Below are 23,922 nucleotides of genomic sequence, written 5' to 3' on the forward strand. Positions count from 1 at the left end.
TTTTTCTCATTATGCGCTGAAATAAATATGCTGGTGAAACACACAGGCAGCGTGTTGGTGGCTAGTAATGATTTACTACTGTTCATTAAAAGAACTTGTACCACAGCACTGTTAAATTCTCAAATCTAATTGATCTAATAGAACACTCCCAAGCAAAGCATTTGTTGTGAAAGAACAAGGAAGCAGAAAAAGGGTTAGGTGAGTTCCTTTAAACTTGATTTTTTTTTTTTGAATCACTGAAAGGTAGATCCTTGTTACAACTTTCGTTATGAGTTCCGGCTTTTATTCTACTGTGACCACTATACGGTAAAGTTTGGAGACATTGAGCAATTACCATTCATCTTCAGTCAGTGTGTCTGTCGTTAAGGTCTGGAAAGGCCAGTTTGGCCAGATTCATTGAGTTTCCAGTAGGCAGTATTGGTGTATTATAAAGAGTGAAAGTGTGTAAAGTCCTGAAGCATGGCGCTGTGTTTGAAGACCTCAGTTAAAAATCATATTACGTTACAGGGGTGGACATATGATAAAAAAGGTTAGTGTTAAGAGTTAATGTGTTTGCCTAGTCCTATGTTCCGCGTGCCCAGAAATCTATCTGACTAGTCTAATAAAAATAGTAGCTAACATAAGAAAGTTAGATAGTTGAGTGCATTAATATAGGCACAATTAATGATAGAAATTACTGCGTAGGGGCCACCTACATCACTATCATTATCCCTTTCTAAGAAAGCATCTAATGTATCTGCTGTCAACAAAAAGCGATTATGTTGTTGGCCACCGTCTGGCTATGAGCTGTGTTTTTTTTTTTTTTTTCCTCTGCACTTAAAGGATATTATTTGAATCTTGCCATCTTTACTTGAATCTTTACTTTTTCTTGATATGTTTAAACACGAGGTGACTGCTTGTTGTCCTAGCAGGAGTTATGTGACAACTTTGCACTGAACTTTATTGTTCTCAGTTTTGTCAGTGTTTCTACATTATGAAGTCGTATACCAGTTTTGCATGCTAATTAATCTGACCAGTAAAAGCCGATGTGTGTAGTGCGGGAGGCGAAGGGATACAGTTACACTGTTGAAGTGTGTTACATCACTGTGAGGTGCACTTTGCTTAAATATACCTGACAGCTGAAGTGAATAACGTTGATTATCTCGCTGCAATGGCACCTGTCAAGGTATAGGCAGCAAGTGAACAGTCAGTTCTCAAAGTTGATGTGTTGGAAGCAGGAAAACTGGGCAAGCGTGATAACTAGACAACTGAGTCAGAGCATCTTCATAATGGCAGGTCTTGTGGGGTGTTCTTGGTATGCAGTGGTTAGTACCTACCAAAAGTGATCAAAAGAAGGACAAGCAGTGAACCGGCGACAGGGTCATGGTCAGCCAATGCTCACTGATGTGCGTGGGGAGTGAAGGCTAGTCCGTCTGGTCTGATCTCACAGAAGAGCTACTGAAGCATGAATTGCTGAAAGTTAATGCTGGCTATGATAGAAACACACAGTGCATCGCAGCTTGCTGACAGTAGCCACAGACCTGTCAGAGTGCCCATGCTGACCCCTGTCCACTGCCAAAAGTGCCTACAATGGGCAGGTGAGCATCAGAACTGGACCACGGAGCAATGGAAGAAGGTGGCCTGGTCCGATTTCTTTTACATCACATGGATGGCCAGGTGTGTGTGCGTTGCTTACCTGGGGAAGAGATGGTACCAGGATGCACTATGGGAAGAACGCAAGCTGGTGGAGGCAGTGTGATAATCTGGACAATGTTCTGCTGGGAAACCTTGGGTCCTGGCATTCATGTGGATTTTACTTTGACATGTACCACCTACCTAAACATTGTTGCAGACCAAGTACACCCCTTTGTGATAATGGTATTCCCTAATGGAAGTGACCTCTTTCAGCAGGATAATGTTTCCTACCACACTGCAAAAATTGTTCAGAAATGGTTTGAGGAACATGACAAAGAGTTCAAGGTGTTGATTGAGCATTTGTGGGATGTGCTGGAACCTTGCAACTTACAGGACTTAAAGGATCTGCTGCTAACCTCTTGGTGCCAGATACCACAGCACACCTTCAGAGGTCTTGTGGAGTCCATGCCTCGATGGCTCAGAGCTGTTTTTGAGGCACAGGGAGACCTACACAATATTAGGCAGGTGGTTTTAATGTTATAGCTGATAGGTTTTCATTTGGTATGTATACCATTCTTTTGCCAAAGTCATTAGTGAGTGTTTTTTCTCTGGTAGTTGATTGAGAGAAAAAAAAAATGTTGGTGGCCGCTAGCCTACTTGAACAAAACTATGAATAAAAAAAATAACAGCCTGGACACAATCTTCTTGTCCCAGGCTTCTGATTTGCCCACCCCTGCGTTAGTGAATGGTAGGTTTTTAATAAATCCTAAGTTAGGGTTTACTTGCTGTTATTGTGTTTTTTGCAAACAGCACCACTTTCTGTTGTTGTAGCAGATTTGCATTCACACTGGTAGGCAATTTTCTTGGTGCTGGGTTCAAACACAGGAGGGTGTGTATCAGACCTTTTTTTCATGCAAATGGGGTGAATCTGTAAAAATGTATGACGTACCTGTGTATGTTGAGAAACTGGTATATGTAATGGTTGTCTAGACCTCCAACTGTCTAATCCCTAATCCTTTTTTATGCTGGTATTTTGAATATATATCTGTGCAGGTACTCAATGTCCACAGGGACTGGCTTATCTCAGACTAATGAGGAAATAGGGCTGTCAGAACTTGCTCACATCTGAGGGCGTTGTCTGTGTTTTGCATATGGTGACCTCATTTGGAACTGTGAAGTCATACAGAAAGGAACGAATTGCCAGGCTTGTTCACGTCAAAGCTTTGGAGGCATGATGTGTAGGTGAAAAGGCATTTGTTTAGCAGGAGCCTTCATTTTTCTTGACTGAAGTAATCTGGCAAATTTATCTTGAACTGTTACTCAGGTCCTAGCATGAGTAATGGTTTTGCGTGGGATCCAGGTTTCAAAACACACCTGTGCAGAGCTGGAACTGCTGCATTGGGATTAAAGCGGGATTTGGAGGCAGTTTATTTTGCATTATTTCTCACACCTTGTCTTACAGGCTGTCTGGTTTGCAGCTTGAAGAAGTGTGTGAAGGATTAGAGGCTATTATATTCAATTTAAAAGACTACAGTGCTGCTTCTGTATTCTGTTTTCTACAAATGTAACGCAACCAGTGCAAAGGAAGAGCTCAAAATGATTTGAAGTAAAAGTAACTGACACATGATAGCCACCTGTTTCTGTTAGCACACCACAAAAGAAGTCTCCATTCCAGTCGAATGAGTGCACTGCACACTGACCCACTGAAACAAAAGTGGCCTGCAGATTGCTCTATTGTTGCTCCGGGCATCTGTAGTGCCCAGTACACTTTGTTTGTCTGGTCATCTGAGGCACTCATGAGCTTGTGAGGACACAGTTAGCTGGTAGGCAGCCATCAGCGTTACCTCACATGACAGCACAGTGCCCTTATAATATAATTATAATATAATTTTGCTCTTATAATAACTCCACTCTTCTGGGAAGGCTTTCCACTAGATTTTGAAGCGTGGCTGTGGGGATTTACCCATTCAGCCACAAGAGCATTAGTGAGGTCAGGAACTGTTTCATGGGGACTTTAAGTACAAGACTGTAAATGATATCAAAGATAATCTTTGATGTGTTCAATGTACAATACAGCAAAATCTTCCCATGCTTCCTAATAGAACAGTGCTTTTATGTTGAAAATATCCACTGATTGTCAGAGCACTGGTTAACTGCTCAAAAGGAGTGGATCATTCAGCAATCTACTGCATGCTTGGCTTTGGACCATGAGACAGTTATTACTGCCATCTGGTGGTAATGAGAGAATTTGTCCATGTAAGCGCAAGTAGAACAAAAATAAATAAGCATAATGACCAGGTTATAGATTTAGCATACTGTATTTAATATTTGATACTAGTATACAGCACAGTACAAGCAAGTAATAGAAGGAAGAGTTACATGCTACATGCTGTAACAAGTTTTACTGATACATGGTTGAATATGCACATGCGAATTGCACAGTGTAAGCACCAGCACACACAACCATGCTTTACTTGGGTTAGGCTGTTTATTATTTTGCTGTGACAAGATTTAAGAAGTATAAAGGAGAACCTGAGTACTGACTGACTTCACTTTGTGGTAAGACTTGCATTTGATGATCAGATAGCATTTAACCACATAAAAAAAAGCAGGTCGGAATGTGGTGGGATCATTGAGGTCACCTCCGGCGGTTGTCTCGCTGGCAGTCTGATCGGATTTCAGGCAGGTGTAAATGCCGTCTGCACCACGTGCTCGCATTTAGACATTAGGGATAAAGCACCTGCCCACAGAATACATCATCATTTTATTCCTAAAAACATAGCAAAGAAACCTTGTCGACAAAGGAAAAGTAAATACAGACTGTACAATAAAATCATCTCTAGTGATTCCACTCTTTTGCCAACAGCTGACATACCAGGTATACACGAGTCACTGTTGAATTCTCAGATCAGATTCATTTCCTGTAACAGTGGTGCTGGCTATAATTCCAATCACAGGTTTATATTAATGCACTCATTCTGATGCATTCAAAAACATTCTAATCATTTCTACAGTAACAGTTAATTCACAGGGGTTTGTATGTATCCACGTAATCTATGTCTAATAACAATAAATGGATATAAAATATATCTTGTTATTTAACAAAGACGTATAATTGTTGATATGGTGAAGCTTTCTGTAAGGAGATGTTTATTTAATATTTATAGAAGGAGTCTCGGGTGTCAGCGAGAGTAAGTTTTCCACCATGGGAAAATCTTCAGGACAGAGGACTTTGCACTTTCCCATTTCTCAGTAACATTACAAGTCTTATTAATAGAAAAAGAGAGGCGGATGAGAGAACAACTGTTTATAGCTGCTACAATGCAAGTGATAACAAGAGCTAACTTGTTCCTCAGCATTAAGTGGAACTATAAACAATTAAAAATATGGCATGTTGTTCATTAATTCATTACAAATGGTTTTGCTGACAGTTTGCTATAAGAAGACAAAATGGTGTAAGAGCAATAAAAAAAAATTGTGTCCTGCTATTGGAAAGCTTCAGGGTTGTACCGCCCCACTGCTTCATACTGAGCTGCATCACGCCACCCCAGCAGCACATAGCTGTGTTTTATTCATTGATTATATTAACCTGTTACTGTTACTGGATATTATTATAACCCGTAATAGAGCGAGTGTAAATGCAGTGTGTTACTTATTTAGCCGTCACCTATACACCAATTGTTTTGTCCAAGTTTTGTTGTCTGATAGAGTAACGCTCGTTGTGAAGTTGAGCTGTAGTCCATCATGACTGCTCTGTTTTCTGTCTCTACCTATGAACTCTACACTGACATTATGCCTTTCAAAAGGAATTATACATTATTCCTATTGATAGGCATAATGTCAGTGTAGAGTTTACAATCCAATTATATCCAGCAAAGCTCTTCTGTGCCATAAGCTAAGCGTGCTAATCAAAGCAGGTGTGCTCGTGTCTGTTCATTGAGAAGAGGATGACTCCAAGTCAAACTCTCTTTTTCATTTGAATTATATATATATATATATATATATATAACTTTATATAATTTCTAAAACTTTATTTCATATTACGGGCCAGTGCTACTATGTGTTGCTAATGATTAAATGCTAAAAGCATCCCTTAAACGAACTAAGGTGTTTTCCGTCAACAAGGTGAGTTAGAGCCATTTTTAAAGAAAAAAGCTGTTTTCACAAGAATCAAGCAGGGATAATTACAACCAGTCTAATCTAATGGGGATAATTACACCTGACTCAGGCAGCTTCTGACCCTAAAAGCTATAGACATTTAGTGAAGCAATAACTAGTAGCAGGTGTAGCAGAAAGAGTCACTTTCTACTGAAATTTGTCTTGCGCATTCTAAGGGTTCAATGATTGATAAGTGAGTATGAACCCATTTCACCTTCTCATAGTGCTGTGATACTGGGATCCATCCATGCTTTTGTTCTCTTCCCATGACAGCTGTTGTGTGAACAGAGCATAGGGAAGACGTGATGAGGGATTTGTCTGCCTGTACTTGGCTCGGTCAGTACATTTCAAAGGCTTAAGGACCCATCTCTGACATTTCACATACACAGCCTCATGATAAGCCTACTTCTTATGTTAGGCCAAAAATTTCATAAGGGTGTCGGAGCTGCAAAATAAGGTCATGCTAAAAGAACCTTTTGACATGTAAAGGTATTATTTGTCAGCCAGATAAGTTCAGTGAGGGCATGTTTTCATTGACTCTGTGAATACATTATATTCTTCATATAAAAAAAATTAAGCACAGTGCCAAGCAGACATACGTTTCACTTATAAATTAAGGTATTGTAGATTGTAAGGTATTGTAAATTGTTCATGAAACAAGAACAAGGAAGAGTGTATGTGAGTAGTGACGTTGAAGCTATGTCATGTATAACGTTATAAACAGAAGAGCTCCAGTTTTCCGAACAGACGGAACCAGCCAAGTGTACAGCCACGAACTCAACGCTTGGTATGACATGCAGTCCAGGAATGTGTTGGTCATTATGGGCAGCATACGCTTGGCCTCTCTCAGTCTTATATCAGAGGTCTGATTCAGGTGCTTACTGAAAAAAGCCTTTGTGTCGGCCATGAAAAAACTAGGTAAATGGCTGAATGCTATATAGCTCAGTATTCTGAGCATCGTTTTTCAGGCTTGATATCTAGTGTTACCATTAATGACTTTTTACTATTTCCACCTGCTTATTGAGCAAAGGCAATTAAATGTGCACCCACTATCCTTATCAGATACAGTCGTTTCATTGGGAACAGCACTAGCAGTGTTTTTTAAAGTTGCTTTCTTATTTATCACTAGTTTTTACCAGCTCCTCAAGCAAAAGTTCTGACTTCTTGTTTCAAACCGTGTCAGTCTGCTTTATCTTTTTGAAGCAACAAAATATAAATGGCATTATCCATTGTTTACCACAGCACTGTTGAAGTCTCATTTCTGATTCTCATTTGAAAGAGGTATTGATTCATTTTCTATAACATCACAGCTCTGACACGTGTTAGCCTTGGCCCTCCCTTGTTGCTACCTTGGTTATTTAACAAAGGAAAATGTTTAATATTTGGTTTGGTGATTTTTTTTTTATTTATTTTTTTTATAAGGAAAACCTTCTTATTAACCTCAAAAAAAAAAGAGGGGCTGGTGAGGGAATGTTGCGAACGCAGTTGATAACAGAAACCATTGAAATGTAAATGATGCACAGCATTAAATATAGCTATAAAACAATAAACGTATTATGTCATTCTATAATGAAGAGAAATATACCTTGGGGAAATTGCTGTCATATAAGAGGAATGAAACACTTTGTGATAGGCTGTTATATGCGAATAATCACTTTCATTCTTATAACTTATTAAATCAACTTCTTATAACAGCAACGTCCTATTGCGTATTATTCCATACATAATGCCCCCAATCTGTAATGCATGTCACTTCAATGTGCAGCATTTTGAAGGATTTTTTTTAAAACCTGCCCATCAGGTGTATGCTGTAATAATTTGTAATCATCTTGGCTGTCACCAGACCTCTTGTGTAGACAAGAGGACAGGTTTTTAACCAAGCCCTAAACTGTGTAGGTCAAGCCCTGATCACAGTTTACCTTATGCCCTCCTCTTCGTCTTCACCTGCTCTTACAGGTTCTGTACAGCGTGCGTTAGTGTAAAAGAGCAGCTTTGTAGGTTTGTCTGAGGTTCTAACCTGCTGTTAATACCAGATGGCCCATGTCAGAGCCTGAGACATCCAGTCTGACACAGCAAAGTCACTTGATCCATCTGGAGGGGTTGAGGTCAGGGGGCATGTTTGGTGAAGTCTGCTGCCGCCAGAAAGAGGCGCCCCACGCAAGAATGAAGAGGGTAGCTCTGGTGTCAAGTAGCCCACGGAAAACTTTCGCTTTTAGAACGTTTATACATTTATCAACTTTATAAGGTACCCCTTTATCATAGGTTTAATGTTCAGTCTATTAGTATTCAAATCTTCTGACAGCTGTTGTGCACTCTTTGTTTAAGAAACAAGTGCACCCTGCAGAAATCACCATGTTGCCATGGTAATGGAAGACACGTAGGGTTGCAGCTCAACAGGGTATGGTCCGACATGTTCAACCCTCTCAACTGCTCATTAACATACCATCCTTGGGCCAATGGAGAGACTGGAGGCTGCTAGATTACTTAAAGGGGACTGGCTATTACAATAGCCCCCTCCCCAAATCCTGTGTGGAGTAAAAACCACCACAGTGCGAGTGGAGATCTAACCTGGCTGAAGTGTGGAAACATACTTCAAAACATCTAGATTTAGGCTCCAGATGTGTAAAAGGGCTTCATGACCAGCTTCTTTTTCTTTCTTTTTTTATGGAAGCTGTAGATGTTTGAAAAGACTCCCTCTCTCACTAGGGACTGGTCAACTATTGTCCTACCCGGTCTTTGATGTGAATGTGGAATGCAGTGCCTGAGGAGTCAAATGGAGCAAACCCGGAATCAGATTTGCTTTTCTGGGAAGCTTGATTAGGGATTTTTTTTTGTGTGTGTCTCCTTCTTGCCTTGAGGGGTCTGCCTGGTGAGTATAGAGACTTATTAGCTCCTCTTGTTTGCTACAACATCATTTTGTCTCATACCTGTCATGACTTTTTATGTAGCCATCTGTTTGGCGTAACCTTTTATGAAATGGTACAGCTCTCTTTCCTCATAAGTGAATGAGTGGGGGAGTGCTTGTTAAATCGTGCAACCTGTTGCATGTGTGTCTTGATCTGATTTTCAAAGCCTTGACCTACATAAGAAAATGTTTGATCATCTGAGCTGATAGATGAAAAGCCTTTTTTTTTTTTTATTTCCTGCAATTTTATTTTATTTTTTTGTGAGTTTAGAGCTTTTCACCTCTGACTGCCAGATAGCTTTCTGAATTGTTTGTACGAAAGAGTCGGATTGGTTGTAGGCTTTTCATTGATTTGTTTGTTTTTGAACATGTCTCTGAAAAAAAAAGTGCAATGGGACTTTCCTTTGCTAGCCCCCCTCCCTGGCCTCCATTCTGCCTGGGCTCTGCTGATCCAGTCCACTGGCATATCTACGCTGGACCAGCTGTAGCCCTGACAATGGCAGCCACATTAGCATCTGAATGGCTGGCGCCATGTGTGGCTAGTGCACAGGCACTTGAAGCATTGCACTGTGAAACAGAACAGCAGGAGAAGCTGTTCCCTTTGGACATTTGGATCTCTCTTTCATTAATTTGTCGTGTATTAATCTGTTTTGGAATCTTTGTTACATGAAACATAATTATCTCGTTAAAGTAGTCAGGGAGGTTTGTCTTAAGGTATTTTAACATACCTGAAACAGAGTTAAGTCACAAAGTCAGATATCTAATAGTAGACTGATAAGATATGAGGCAAGCTCGCTGGCCAAGTGTAAGTGGAATTTTTAGTGTTAAACAATGAGCTAAATTGTAGAGGAATTTTCATTCAAATTGGCTCAAAGTCACTGAAAGCAAAGTAAGCGTTTTACAGCCTGTGGCCTTGTCCTCTGTAGTTTTATTACTTAACCAAGTCCCTCAAGGACTAACTTTAACATTTCAGTCAAATAGTAAGTTACTACTTTTACCACTGATTCATGTGTTCCTTGTTATGCCTTCCTTGGAATTCATGAAAGTTTGCCTTGAGAATAAAAAAAAAAAAAGGAGTAAGTATAAATTTGACATGACATACAGTATGTGTTATGTCTAACTTTTCATTCAGCCTTTTAATTCCATAATATATAAAGCATATGCTTTTCAGAACATTTAAGATTGTGTATAAGACACATTAATGGAGTAGCTCAGTCTAAGTGGTTACACAGGACTGCTATTTCATAAAAGCCTTATCTTGGCATGTGTAACATTATGCAAAATAAGCTGATGATATGCACATACATTTAGGTGCTTCAAAAATTATTATGGGCACTACAGAGAGAATTCAGTTTTTCTAAGGATTACTGTGAGAACTTGATAGTAAAATTAGTAAATATTGCAACACATGTATGCTCCTTCAATTGCATAGTTTTACAGATAAATATGGGTATATTGTTTAAGGCTTAAAACGCAGGCACGTATAGATATATAACTTTGTAACTGCTTGACTTTGTGCAGGTCCGTGTCAACATCCTGGATAGAATTTGCATAAAACAATTGTCAGAAGCGTTATTCCTATCATAACATCATGAATTCTGCATTATGTTCATGGTTGCATAGCAAGCAGAAAACATGTACTCTAGAGTCTGGTGTATTCTATGTGGCATGATCATTTTAGTTCACTCCCATCATGCAGACTGGTTAGTTTTCATTTCGTACATTGCATGTGCAATATAAAATCTATACTGCAGCACTGCTGAACACATGACTCTAATTGATCAGAATTGATCATATAATCCTCATGTTTTGATGAAGATGAAAGATAAATAGGTATTAGCTACTGAATAAAATTGACTGCAAGTATTTCCTTTGCGTACATTTATAATCTACATAAAATCATTATAGTCTGTATAGCAACATATCGTGCATTAATTTTTTCACCACAAGATGTCTCCAGGCTTCTATAATACCTGCCAGTTTTCCATGTCCCATCCATAAGAATTCATAGAGCACAGATCAGCCTCAAGGCCAAGGCACTTTATGGGGAGCTAGAGAGTGGCTGATCTGGTGCTGTGAACAGTTTTAGGCCCCTGAACCCCCATCCATGCTGGATTCCCTCTGGAACTGTATGGCTGAAGTCTGAATTCATTGCTCCTTACCTACTTCTTCATTCATACTAGTTACAGAGGCACAGTAAGACATTTAAATTCCAATATGGTTGGAAGTACTACATTTAACACATTTTGCACTTACCCTTTTTTGTGTTGATTGTCCATAGAACTAGTTTATACTGCCGTGCTTTTATTCTCTGAGCCAGTCTGTTTTGCTGAAGAGAATAGCACTAGAGTTCCTGTCCATCAGTCTCCATTGAGGTCAGAGATTCAGTCTGTGTGTCCCCCTCCCTCTAACCCCCTTCAGGAGGATGAAAATGGTGGATATTGTAGCACAGAAAATGCCGTCAGAGAGTGACGTTCATGTGGCCCGGAGCTTTCTAACGAAGATTTTGCGAAGTTCAATGAGGTATAGTATTGATGTGACCACCAGCCAATCCACCCTTTTCCTGTGCCATCCCATTCATTCCAGATCTGCTCCATGACTTCATTTCTTCTCATGTTGTGTTTGTCATCCTTCAAAAATCCTAATTGCAACAATTCATAAGGTTTGCAATAGCTTTCATTGTTGTTCTGTGTGGTAGTTTGTAGTCTTTCCTTTGGGTTTCCTGTAGAAAAAAAATGTTTTTAATATCATGAATTGTGTTTTAGTTATGTGGTTCTTTGTTCAAGATCAGTTCATTTGATGATAGGTTTTATCACACTAATGTAATATATGCCTGTTGACTTTTCCCCTGCATGCTTTGCAGAAAGAACCATTTCAAGGGGTATGTTTTAATGCAGTTAATATTTTTACATAATCATTTTTTAGTTTGTTTATATGTGTGTGTATGTGTATGTATGTGTGTATATATATATATATATATATATATATATATATATATATATATATATATATATATATATATATATATATATATAATGTATCATGCTCTGATGCATGGTTGGTGCATGAGTAAACTTTATTTTTGTCAATTCAGCACTTTTTGTCATACATTTAGAAAGATGTGTATGCAGATAGGTAGCAGTTTTGTATTTTCCACCTCAGCTTCATATAACAACACAGTTATGATCATGAAGGTTGGTTTTATTGTGACTCTTTGTTGCAGCAGTTATGTAGTTGCATGTAGATGCTTTGCTTTGTAAAGCATTTTCCTCACTGATCTCTTTCTCTCTCTCCCTTCTCGGTCCCTCTTCTTTCAGGAAAAATGAACCCATGAGCAGGCCTCACTCCTGGCATTCCACCAAATTCAATGAGAACCAATCAGACTCTGCCAAAACACAGTCCACACCCTCGCCAGTCTGGCAAACAAGATATGATGCAAGGTAAAGAACACTGTTTAAACATATCATTATACCACTCTTAAATCAAGTAGTTTTCTTCCACTGTTATTTTATGCAATCCTTCAGTGTCAGTGCATTCTAAAATATATGCTTATTTCCTTAGTTCATTCTCCTCCGACCTCACTACTGGTTGGGACCAGCCTAATTTGCGCAGAGTGTCAGACCAATTCAGCTCCTTGGGCAGTATGGATAGTTTAGAACACGGCTCTTACCCCTATCCACCTGGACGCCTGTCTCCCAACAAATCTAACAGCAACAGTGTTGAACATTTAGTGGGTGGAAAAAGAGATTCTGCCTATAGCTCCTTTTCAACCAGCTCAGGGACACCTGATTATACGCTGTCCAGAAGCAACGCAGCTTCTACAGAGAATATGCTGTATAAAGTTAACCAGTCGGACTCAGGAAGTCGGCCTAGCAGTGGCAGACACAGCCAAACCCTAAGTGAAGGGATCCGACAGGATGACCGAATTGGTTATCTACAGCCACCTTCAGTAAGCAGTGGCCGAGAAAGCCCAAGAACAGAGGAGCAGCCAGGCTACCGACATTCTGCTTCTGGAAGGTCCAGCATTGCGCCTGTTTGGCATGTTCCTGATATGAAGAAGGCTATGGCCCCATCACCTCCACCGCCTGCACCACCAACACGCAGTGATAGTTTTGCTGTGACCAAGATTCATGAAAAGGGTCTGGTCTCCAGCTACCCTGAGAATCCTGGGATTCATACCCAGTCAAAGATCCAGGGCAAAGGATTAAAGACAGCAACAGAGATGTCTGAAAGTAATCAAAGGATTTACCGTGCAACTGAGTCAGGCCTTGAAACGTGTCAAAACTACAACCCACAACTTAAAATTGGCACGATTAATCCATATATTGCAGGTGATAGCTATAGTCAACAAACTCCCCTTCCAAACTCAAACAAGAAATACTCACCATCTAGCACTGATCAGTCCTACACTCGCGTGGCCTACCATCAACGTCAGTACAGTGATGAGAGCACTTTTCATGCACCGCCCAGGACCCCGTCTACAGGCAAGTCTCAGAGTTGCTATAGCAGCATGCAAGAGTTACCCACCAACAACCATGCTCCACACTATAGCCATAACCAGATCAGACGGCAGGTTGCATCGCTGTCCAGCACTGCTATTGACCAAAACCCTGACAGTCAAAATTCCAACAGGTATTACTGTGTCACATCTCGACAACCCTCTCAGGGAGGGTCCCAGGCCTCTTTATTGCACGCGGAGGACAGGAATGCTAATTCTCTGATGGAAATCACCCAAAGTGGAGGTGATAGAACTTCCATAAGCTCTCAAGGACAGCTCAAGGACAGGTTCACCACACCTCAGGTACTGCAGCACCCAAATAACAAAGACAGCAATGGATATTACAGACAGGTTGACAGCCAGCATCGGGTGTACACAGCAGTTAATAGGTCGTCTTTTGATGATACAACAACTAAAGCTTTGGAGGTCAGAGGACTCCAGAAGCAAAACACTGTGACAAATTCAGATAGCCATTTCATCAAGCACTATGAGCAGGGAAAGATCTCTGAATCTTACAGATTGGGAGAATCCTCCAAAGAACATTTACCATCTAAAAATGAGACCATAGTATGCCCCCAGAAAACCCCTATGCTGCACTCTCTATCACATGATAGCAGTAGATTGGTTGACGTACAAAGTGAAATGGGTAGTGGTGATGGACAACAGGAATTGGTTGATCCCCAGAATGGCAGGCAGGTTCGACGTAGTGACCGTTTTGCCACCACATTGCGAAATGAGATCCAGATGAGGAGAGCTCAGCTTCAGAAGAGTCGAAGTGCAGCAGTCTTGAGTGGGTCAACTGATCCTGAAGAAGAGCCTTCAGTTTGGAAATCCACAGACATCTCTTCACCTTCCTCTGATGGTTCCTTCACTAGTGCCTATAAAGATCATCTGAAGGAGGCCCAAGCTCGAGTCCTTAAAGCTACTTCCTTCAGGAGGAGGGACTTGGAGCCAGTTCTCCTAGAGCACCCAGGAGCTGAAGTTCTGTCCACTTCTCGCAAGGATACACCATCTCTGCCAAGTGTCTCCGAGGTCCCATCAAGTAAACCTGCTTCAGGTACAAACCATGTGCCCCGTATATGTGGCCGAAAACGTTTTCCAGTAGAGAAGAAAGTACGGTCTTACTCTGAGCCTGAAAAAATTAACGAGGTTGGTGTTGATGAGGAGCCAGCTCCACAAGATAATGACCTATCTTTAGCCAACAGACGTAAAGTTTTTGAGGCAACAGGAAAACCCACTTATCGCAAACCCATGTTGAAGCAAAATCTGCAAATATCTGAAGACTCCAGATTGGACAAACCTGGAGAATTGCCTCAGACTGGGCAAAGTGATATCACCAAGAACAATAGTGATAGCAAGGCAACACATAGTGGCCCAAATTCCTCACAGAGACTGGGCACTTTTGCAGAGTATGAGGCCACATGGAGCACACAGAAAAAAGCGGATCCCAGGACATCTGGAAGGTACCACTCAGCTGATAACATCCTCGATCCAGCAGTGGATGAGCGACGTAAGCCCTCCTATTTCCATGAAAGGTCACGCTCCTCTCCCTCAGAGGACTTCTATGGTCAGGTTAGTATTTTCCTTTTCGCATTTCCAAAAACTATGTTTTATCTGATACCCATGCCTTAGGGTTGTGTATTGCATAATTGTAGATTTATCTCTGTTTTGCCCTTTTAGAAAGCTTGTTTGCTTTTAATGCTGTTTAGACAGGGTGGCTGAATGACTATTATGAGAATAAAGGCAGGGCCTTAGTCAAACATTAAGCCATGTCTAAATAAAAAGTCACGCCCTCAGACCAGAAAAGTAGCAAGTGTCAAGGAAGTCACCCAGTATATACTGAAGTTAATCTCACTTTGAAACAGTAAAACCATTCCATTGTTTGACACAAGACAAGAGCTTGCATTGATACATGCCTTAGAATATTAAAAGGTGTATATACTGTATTCTCTTCAGAACATCCCAGTGGAAGGAAGGAAGTCAGCTGAGTACTGTCCACCTGAGAGAAAACTCTCTGATCATGACAACTCTACATCGAGGTGGGTAAACATGTTTTTCTGCAAACAAAAATATAACCCTCCTACTATTACAGATAACTTGTGCTTTATGGTTGTTTTATGAAAGGTCTCAGTAGACAGTAGTAAATATTTTTAAACCTTATATTTTAGTCAGACTAAACCTTTCACACTTATTGACTCTGATGAAATATGCATCTGTTGGAACCATCATTTCATTTATCTTTGAGTGAGACTGGAAGAGTAGAGTTTTACAAAAAGGCAGCTACAAGAAATTCAACACGAGCTGCTTGAAATACATAATAAAGGTTTTGAAACAGTTTTGTTAAACTTGGCATAAAGCAATTTACCTAATTCTCCAAAAGAACTATTAGCAAATTCAGAACAAATTTTGTTTGCTGCTAATTTTTTAATTCTGATTGCTCAGAAGGTGTTGATTTAGTTTTTCTATAACAGCAGCTCTGACAGTAGTGCCAGCTGCGATCAAAATCACATGTTTATATTAATGCGCCTGTTCTAATATATTATTGTTTCTATAGTAACAGCTAATTCACAGGGACAAATCAAACCTTGTGTTGTCATTTATCAAATATAAAAGTATAATTATTAATATGATTAATAATTATAATTAATAATTAATAATATGAATTTTTTATTTATTTATTTATTTTTTTTTTTTTTAAACATTTATGGAAGGAGTCTCCAGTGTCAGTGCTTTGTAACAGAGGTAAAGCTGTTAATTTAAATTTTGTGCCACAGGTCTTCAGGCCAGAGGTCTTTCTGTTTCTCAAAGTACATTATTGATAGAAATTAATTTCCTCCAAAAATCTCGTCCATAATGTTTGATTGATGTATCTCGCATACGGTGAAAATGCAAACGCAAATAAGGTTGCATTTGTGTTATATTTTTGGGCGAGTTGGAGCGTGAGGAAGAGAAAGTGCAAACACAAATGTAAGGATTGCTTTTGCTTTTTCAATATGACAGACACCCACTGAAAATAAAATTTCAAACTCGGCATTGCCGTTTTGTGTTGTTCATGAGAATGCAATTTTAATATATGTTTTGCTGCCGAATTTGAATTATGTCTTTGGATTATGTATTTTAAATTATGTACACAGGAAATGCAATTGCAAATACGTATTTTCTAATCAGTGTTTTTAAATAACACTCAGTTTTATTCTTTACATATAGTTTTGCTTAGTCAAGTACCTTTGGCTAAAACTGTCTTAGTAAAACAAAGCCACTAGTATGCTGTTAGACCACACAGCGGCCCCTTTGGCGACCTCACAGGAGTGACTACAGTATAGCTATGACCTAACTGTGACAACACAGCCATCCTCAGTGCCTGGGGTTTGTTTGATGAGGACATGACTTTGAGCTGTAGGCATTTGAGTGCCTGAATTGGTTAATTCCAAAAATGCCAAAAAGAACATCATTTCACATGACCAGTAAAAACATGAAGTCATGTTAAAGAAAAATAATTACAGCATTTATGCAATCATCACTGGGAATAGCATTTCTTTCCTCTGTACTCTATTTTATTCATCCTCTGAGAGACCGCACTGTATTGTCAAATTGAGTTGACCTTTCTTTCGTTATACTGTACAGCTGTGTACAATGATATGCTGTTGTAAGCTCCCCGATTCTACAATGTACATGTTCTCAAGGGCAGTATATATGACATAAGACTGTGAAATCTCATGCTGTATATATAGTTCAACAGGTGAACTTAACACACGCAGTAGTCATCTGAGGTACTATGATCAACATGTAGATTTCTCTCTGAAATGTCCCATATTTATGTAGTGAATGGATTGCGATATTCTAAGGTATTGTCTTAAAGCAATCATCATATTGCAGAAGGTTGTAGCTGAGGTTTATAAGACAGTTAGATGTCAGCATTACCATACTGTGAAGTAACTGAGAGTTTCAGTGGCTAATATCTCCCTGTTTTTAAAGCGTACACATCTGCAACTGAGCATTTATTTCATACCAAACTGCAAAGCTCCTAATGTGTAATATGATGGTGTAATCTGATGCTTAAAACGTCATACAGAGCCATGTGGATATCAAAACCATGTGAGACCGTGTAAGGAATAAAAGGCTTTTGTGTGTGATACTGTGCTGTGGTAATGCATTAACCATGCACAGAACAGAGTAAGTCCAAGCTGGATGTCACACTTTTGCTTTATTTTCTGAAGGCTAGTTTCACTCCACACAAATGTGATCTGCATTTCCTTAAAGCCGTCTTCATTTAAATTTGTTTAGGAGGAAATTTCCAAGGTTGCAAAGGCAGAGGTTCATTGATTAGATCCCCTTGTCTGATATGCCTGTTTTCCACAAGTGGAATATTGATTCATGTAACTGATGATAGGAATTTATTGATGAGAGGAATTTATTTATTGCATCTTTAAATGCAATGTTTTCAGTCACTTTTTTCAGGTAAAATGCTAGAACTTTACTTACTGAGACATATTTCAGTTTCTGGAAATTTGTAGTTTTCAGTACTATATATAGTAGAAAGCTTGACAGCGTATAAGGTTGTCCCAGGCTGCCACACAAGTAGTTATCTTTGGCTTTATATAACGTTATTAAAAAAAAAAAGAAAAAATCCATTTTATGTGTTTGAATTGCTCTGTATAAGGTACATTTCTGCTTGTGTGTGCTGTTTTTTCTGATCACAGTATTGACCTTGCAGGTATTTTTCTTTCTCCGTCTTTGTTTCTGCATAGTCTGTCGGAATACTCCTTGGGTAAAAGTAAGGGGTGGTTCACTTTAATTAGCATGTTGCCCACTAAACCAAACATCCATCATCATAAGCTTGTTAAAGTGCACCCTATAAAATTATCATGTCTTCTCCTGCCTGTAATTAAGGTGTTATGAAGCGCATGTTTACTGTTCGTGCTGTCCGCAAGTCGCTTTGAAGCTCACAGAAGCCTGTTTAGTATAACTCATTAGATCCAACAGCAGCCTTTTATATCGTAGTCAGATATTACACAGACATGTCATTAGTGATCATCTTTTTAGAAAAACCTACATTTTAGTATTAAAAGAAACTTTTGAATATGCATGCAGGTTTGTGTATCAGATTTTTGTTTTGTGGGCTTTTTTTTTTTTTTTTTTCCCTTCATTTCACAGATTTGAAGTGAAACCTGGTAGCTCATTCAAGTGAAACTCAGAGCTGTTAAGAATCTGGTTTAAATAGCCCATTTCACTTAACTTTATTGTGTCCCACAACCTAACTTGCATGACAAAAGCTAGCGTAAAACCAGGGTTAAGCTGCAAGCGGCCCCACCCAGGTGAGTTTAGAGATACAGTGCTCCAGGAAGCACCTGTCACTGCAGACAGCCAGATCTTTCGGTACTATAAGACAGGCATGGTGAGTGCTCTTTCTGTGGTATTGAGTTTTTGTTTTGGAGATTTTTGCTTGTTTGAGAGAAAAGTTCTGTAAATTTACTGAGCTGTGACAGAGAAGCTTAATAGTTCTCATCATAGCCAAATACCGTGGAAGCTGGTAATGTCAGAAATTGGTGAGAATTAGTGACCAGCACTGTGATTGGTTAGTATTGTTCCTGTCTTTGTGCACTCTGTGATTATAGACTGTCAGCACTTAATTGGTGGCTCACTGCATGTCTATGCATGCAGACATTAAATACACCTATTCTGCTCAGCACATGTATGACACACAAATAACAGATTAAGTCGTCTGTTCTGCCACTCTGTATGTATGTTTGACTCCAACTCAGGGGATGCTATCTATATCTATATCTATACTCTGCACATACGTCAAAACTGGCTTTCTCTTCTTACAGCATGAGTGTTGTTTAATGTAGTAGTTCATGCCTATCACTTATCTGTTTTATTAATCAGTCACACAGCCTGTGCATGTTTTTGCATGTCTTGTTTTTTTTTTTTTTTTTCTGTGTCCTGACACAGGATATTCCTCTTTGTTTTTTTTCCTCCTCTCTTTTCTATTCTTCAGTCAAAATTCCACTTTGTCTCTTCCTGCGAAGTCCAGCTGCTGCTTCTTTGTGCCTAACAGGTATTTGAACTGTCTATGTGGACGTGAATTGTGGTCAGGCATGTTTGTGTGGTCAGGCTAGAGTAATATTTCAAATGATGAACATTAGAAATATTTTAGTGTAGCAAAAATAGACTCAGCCCTTAAAATCAAGCAAAGTAAGGTTCTTTAGGAAGTGCTTTCACCCTATATTTTCTTACTACTTGAATTTGTGAATGTTTGAATGTTTTTGCTTTTTTTAAAAAAAAAAATGATAAAAATTAAAATTACGAATCAGAATTTTACTTTTGTAGAAATACTTGGTTCATCTATAGCTCCTGTCTCTACCAAGCATGTTTTGTATTTCTGAAATGTTCTATAAAAGGCCCTCAGTGACCCACGATTCCTGCATAAAACAGCTCCACAAGAGGCTCGCTGTCCCTCTTTGCTACCATGACATATAAATCTACAATCACTGACAGCAAAAAGAGTATAAAAAAAACAACCAGAACAATTGAGACTGAGTGGAGAAAAGTGCTCTGTTGGCCGGTGGCTGCAGGGAAAGAACATTCATTACCCAGATTGTGACAGGCTTGTGGGAACAGAAATATGCGGGGTATGACAACCAGCCTGGGAGTTACCATGGAGAGATGGTGAAATGTGGGAGAAATGTCTGCTCTCCTATCGATTTACGCAGCACACAGTGAAGCTTTGTGCATTACAAAGGACAAACGCATTCACAGTTTCAGATTTTCATATGCTTTTACATAGCCAGTGTACATGTACTGAAATATCTATACATATTTTCCCTCAGGTTAAGTGACGGAGGATACAAGGGTTTATTGCCCAAGCCGAATCAAGAACCAGCATCACTTTTGACAGGAGGAGAGTTGGAGAGAAACGTCTCAGATCCACCATCCACTCGTAAATCTCCACCCAACCCTGCTGGTCCTTCTCAACATTTCCCCGATCGTAGCATCCTCACTGATTTCTCTTCCAATGCAAAGAACAGGCCTCTGACACGCCTGGACAAATACAAATGCCCCGAGGCCGCTGCTCCTCTCTTCACCTCACAGGGTGGAAACCGTGTCTCTCACTCTCCCATTAAAGACATCGTTTCTAAAGACACGCCAATCCACGCCCCAGTATCCTGGAAGGACCCGGAGCATAGCACGGGTCCAAAAAGAGAGGAGGAGACTCAACCAGAGACCTTACCCCTTCCTCCTCCCCCTCCTCCTCCTCCTCCTCCTCCTCCTCCAGAGCCTCCTGCCCACCTGACTCCACCCAGCATGGAACGGCAGCGTTCACCATCACCTCACTTTGCTCCCCAGAGACTGACTGACAAGCCGCCTGTCTCTGTCTCCCAGCAGGATGAAGCCACAGGAAGGTAAGACATTCCTCCAGATCTTAGTAACAACACTGCTTAATGCAGCGGGATGATGACCTGGAGCTCATGAAGGTTTTCCACTGGCGTGCCGCAGCTGGGTTTCTGTTTCAGCTGCACTCTACAAACGATCACTGGAAGCTATGCTGATCTTCAGAGCGGTGATTTAATTACGACCCTGCTCTTGTTGTGCTCAGTCTCGTACAAGAGACTTATTCACATACGTCTGTGCTAGTTCATCATGCATGTCTCACATTTAGAATTTCTCCGTCTCGCTTTTTGTCTGTCTCTGTTTTTTTTTTTTTTTTTTTTTTTCTTCTTTTCCTCATGAGCAGCAGTATTTTTGTACAGGCCTTTCTGAGAGTTCCCAGAACTCCTTTCACAGGGAGGAGTCCAAAGGTTGCAGTGTGCTATTACACTGGGTATGGGGAAGAAACCCTGTCATTTGAAGGCAGGAAGATAAAATATCAGAATCAGAATATACTTAACGTGATCATTCTTTTTATTTTTGGACTTGTTGGGTGTCTGTGCTTTTGTAATTCCATTGTTACTCATTGTAACAAGTAGCATTAAACGTTAAAATCTATTTTTGTGTTTTCATTTTCCCTTTTATTCTTGCCTTTTTTTGTTTATTGTAAAACAAAAAAAATTCTGTACAAAAAAATTGTGGAGATATTATTAAGAAGTTTTTTGTTTGTTTGTTTAGCAAAACTAAATGATGCACCTCACACTGTATTTTTATGGATCCTGAGTATGAGGAAGAGGGTAGATAGTGCTTTCCTCCACGTGTGTTCTACTACACTGTGACTGAGCATGAGTAGAAGTTTGAAAAGATAGAGGTTGGCTTCACGTGTGTCAGTGGAAGCATGTTAGCCTTCACCCTCCTTGGTTTGTTGCTGTCATGTGATTAGGGGAAAGCTAGCTAGTGGGTGGGAACAGGCAAGCTGGCAAGGGAGAAAATTGGTGGGGGATCAGACAGTGTTTATGCACAGGCTCACTCTACAGCAACAGCGCTGATTTCTCTGCGCTTGCATTTCTAAATAGTGAATGTGTATTTTTAATCTTGAGTATTGCTCATGAGAAGTATATATTTTTTTGAGAAAGTCATCTGTTCTTCCAAGACAGCATTGCACTTTTCAGTGCCTTTTTTTTTTGTCTCAGTCTGATTTCTTATTGTATTTTGTTTTATTCTGTTTTAGGATGGACAAGGTGATTGACGATAGCACCACAGTGAAAAAAGTGCCTATCAAGATCGTCCACTCTGAAAGCAGTACAGAGAAAGAGAATCGACAGTACCTTCACCCAAGCACCGAGACACCTCTCAGCTCACAGCCCACAGTCTTGTCTCTGTCCAGTCTGGGAGCCCCAGACCAATCCTCCTCTCCATTTTGCACATACACACGTCAGAGAGAGCAGGAAAATGAAGCCATGGGCCCTCAGAAGGAGCAAGAGCTTCATGCTGATGTCTCAGGACCTCAGGAGCCTCAGAAAGGCCCCTGTGTGGATCAGAGCACTAACGGGGTCTCCTCAGGCACCCTCAGCGCTTCCTCTCACTCTGAGGAAGATGAGAAGAGAGAGGTGTTGGCCAGGGACATCATAGACAAAGATAAGTCCTTGGCGGACATTTTGGACCAGAGTAAGAGGAGGACCACTATGGACCTGATGGAAGGGATTTTCCCAGAAGGAGAGCAGCTGGTTGAGGAGGCGCACCAACGCAGGAGAGCTGCACCCAAACTGGCTTCCTCACGCAGCTCTGAAGAGAGGTCAGGCCATGGTTTTACACCTTTTTTTTTTTTTTGGAATACACTGTGGTGTGTATAATGTTCAGTAATGTGTGTAGTCTCAGTTATAAAACATAGGCTAGAGGTTCATGAAGAGTGAACTCTCGGTGGTTCATAAGAATGAAATATACTTAAAGGTTAAGAGTATAGCTTTATTAAGTGAGTATTTTAGTGTGTTTTTTGTAGTTTCTGTCTCCTACACCAGAGTTACTATGTGTGTGGTTGTGTGTGTACATGGCAGTACTGTTATGAAAGCTGTGGCCCCCTGCTGATTGAATGCAGAATGGCAGTTTCATACTTTTGGATGGAGAATTCTGAATTTGATTTGTGTTAATGATTAAACTAAAAAATTATTTCTGTTACTCCTATTAAGTGCACACAAGCATGTTTTTACACACAATGTTGTGAATCGTTCTCTGTATTGTTTTTTTGGACAACACAATTTTTCAGTTTTATTGTTCAGTACTGATAGCTGTCACCGTTTTCTCAGGAGGGAGGAGGACAGCATGGCGGCGGCAGCGGTAACAGCTGCTCTGGTGACCAGCTCAGCTTATTACAGCACATCAGCTCCCAAAGCAGAGCTACTTATTAAAATGAAGGACATGCAGGAGCAGAGTGTAGAGCTCGAATCAGAAGAGGAGCTGGAGGAGGAAAACGACACTGAACTCGCCAACAAGAAGGTAGTGCTCGCTCATAGTGCACAGTCAGCTGATTCACCACAACACTATATCAAAACAAACACAAACTGGAAATCTCACTGTACGTTTAACACACATTCTCTGGTTCTGTTTATTTGAAATTAGATTAAAGTTTGTCATGTACGCAGGTGCTTAGTGGTATTTTTAATGATCAGGTGAAACGTGGCACTTAAATGTGTTTACTTTATAATTTTCATTCAAATAAACTGTTGACAGTTAAGGCACAGGATTATAATATTACGTAGCTGTATTATCTTGAACATTTGGACTAAAGAAATGCTGCTTTCTGGAGCTGGCCCCTGGTGTGTAAGAACTGCTTCACTACAAAGGCACTGCATGTCCTTTTTTTTTTTTTTTTTTTTTCTCTCCTAATCAGACTTGGCAAATCTCTTCAAGTAAATGAAGATTACATACTTAAGTTACAGGAAAGGTTCAGCAAGAGCTGGAGTAAGAGATTTTGACTGTGTTCGCACAACACTTCTCTGTTTTCATTTGCAGCATGAGCTGATTGAGAGCCTGAGCAAGAAGCTGCAGGTACTGCGGGAGGCACGAGAGAGTCTGCAGGAGGACATGCAGGACAACAACGCTCTGGGCGAGGAGGTAGAGGCCACCGTGCAGGCCGTCTGCAAACCCAACGAGCTGGAGAAATTCCGCATGTTTGTCGGGGACCTGGACAAAGTGGTCAGCCTGCTGCTGTCTCTGTCTGGACGACTGGCACGTGTAGAGAACGCCCTTAACAGCCTGGAGGAGGACGCACCACTCGAGGAGAGGGTGAGGAGACAACATCGGAACAGCTGAGACAAGCTCAATGGATTATTCAGAATTAGAATCATGTAAAGATCTGAACTGAAGTAAACTAGAAAAACTT

At 40.2% G+C, this 23,922-nt stretch overlaps 1 protein-coding gene across 9 annotated transcripts in view; it reads left to right on the top strand.

Annotated features, from left to right (window-relative positions):
* Positions 1 to 23,922, top strand: part of shroom2a (shroom family member 2a) — a 47,577-nt gene that overhangs the window by 22,199 nt on the left and 1,456 nt on the right. For 4 of the 9 annotated variants that reach the window (XM_053229524.1, XM_053229532.1, XM_053229536.1 and 1 more), the window contains exons 3-10: positions 11,099 to 11,200; positions 11,995 to 12,117; positions 12,239 to 14,747; positions 15,132 to 15,214; positions 20,006 to 20,578; positions 21,775 to 22,338; positions 22,847 to 23,036; positions 23,553 to 23,825. In XM_053229524.1, coding sequence (XP_053085499.1) covers positions 11,099 to 11,200; positions 11,995 to 12,117; positions 12,239 to 14,747; positions 15,132 to 15,214; positions 20,006 to 20,578; positions 21,775 to 22,338; positions 22,847 to 23,036; positions 23,553 to 23,825 — 4,417 coding nt within the window. Of the gene's footprint in view, positions 1 to 5,677; positions 8,642 to 11,098; positions 11,201 to 11,994; positions 12,118 to 12,238; positions 14,748 to 15,131; positions 15,215 to 18,525; positions 18,571 to 20,005; positions 20,579 to 21,774; positions 22,339 to 22,846; positions 23,037 to 23,552; positions 23,826 to 23,922 lie in introns of those variants that run through there. The other 5 variants (XM_034312234.2, XM_034312249.2, XM_053229539.1 and 2 more) reach the window with 5 other exon arrangements.

This window comes from Pangasianodon hypophthalmus, chromosome 2 (genome assembly GCF_027358585.1).
Source record: "Pangasianodon hypophthalmus isolate fPanHyp1 chromosome 2, fPanHyp1.pri, whole genome shotgun sequence".
Lineage (NCBI taxonomy): Eukaryota > Metazoa > Chordata > Actinopteri > Siluriformes > Pangasiidae > Pangasianodon > Pangasianodon hypophthalmus.